Below are 516 nucleotides of genomic sequence, written 5' to 3' on the forward strand. Positions count from 1 at the left end.
CAAGTCCTGCTCCTCCCACAATGTTCCCTAAATCGCTCCATTGAGAGCCTGGGAGCCTGGGAGTCATCTCCTGGCATCCTCCTTGTCTTCACCCCATCCTTATAAGCCTCCCCACAGCCCCTTCCTCCCTCGAGCCTCCCTGACTCTCACCTAGGCCTCAGCTCAGTCCCATGGCTTCTCAAGGGCCTCCCTCAACCCTGGCCTCCCCTGGCCCCGAGAGCCAGGCTGCCCCTGGGCAGTTGGAAGTCCCTCATGGGGCCTCCCTCACCTGCTCAGCCTGGTCCATGCCTGACAGAAGCTCGAGCAGCCCTGTGCCCATCCCTGGAGCCCGGAGTCTGGGGTCCTGCCCTGCTCTCCTGGTCCTGACCAACTGTTGGTGGGTGTTTAGCATATTGATGTCCTGTCCCACCCCCACCCCCATCTGCCAGCCTTGGAACTGTCCGCTCCACCATCTCCATGGCAACCAGTCCTCAGCCAGTCTCCAGGAAGGGTCAGCCAGCCAGGTATGTGAGGCTA

The 516-nt window shown here is 61.8% G+C and overlaps 1 protein-coding gene across 1 annotated transcript in view; it reads right to left on the reverse strand.

Annotated features, from left to right (window-relative positions):
• The window catches only part of TSGA10IP (testis specific 10 interacting protein), an 8,694-nt gene extending 8,210 nt beyond the window's left edge, over positions 1-484 (reverse strand). The window contains exon 1 of the mRNA XM_006771572.2: positions 269-484. Coding sequence (XP_006771635.1) covers positions 269-421 — 153 coding nt within the window. The 5' untranslated portion in view covers positions 422-484. The remainder of the gene's footprint in view (positions 1-268) is intronic.
• Between the last annotated feature and the right edge of the window lie 32 nt (positions 485-516).

Source organism: Myotis davidii, unplaced genomic scaffold (genome assembly GCF_000327345.1).
Source record: "Myotis davidii unplaced genomic scaffold, ASM32734v1 scaffold425, whole genome shotgun sequence".
In the NCBI taxonomy this organism is placed as follows: domain Eukaryota; kingdom Metazoa; phylum Chordata; class Mammalia; order Chiroptera; family Vespertilionidae; genus Myotis; species Myotis davidii.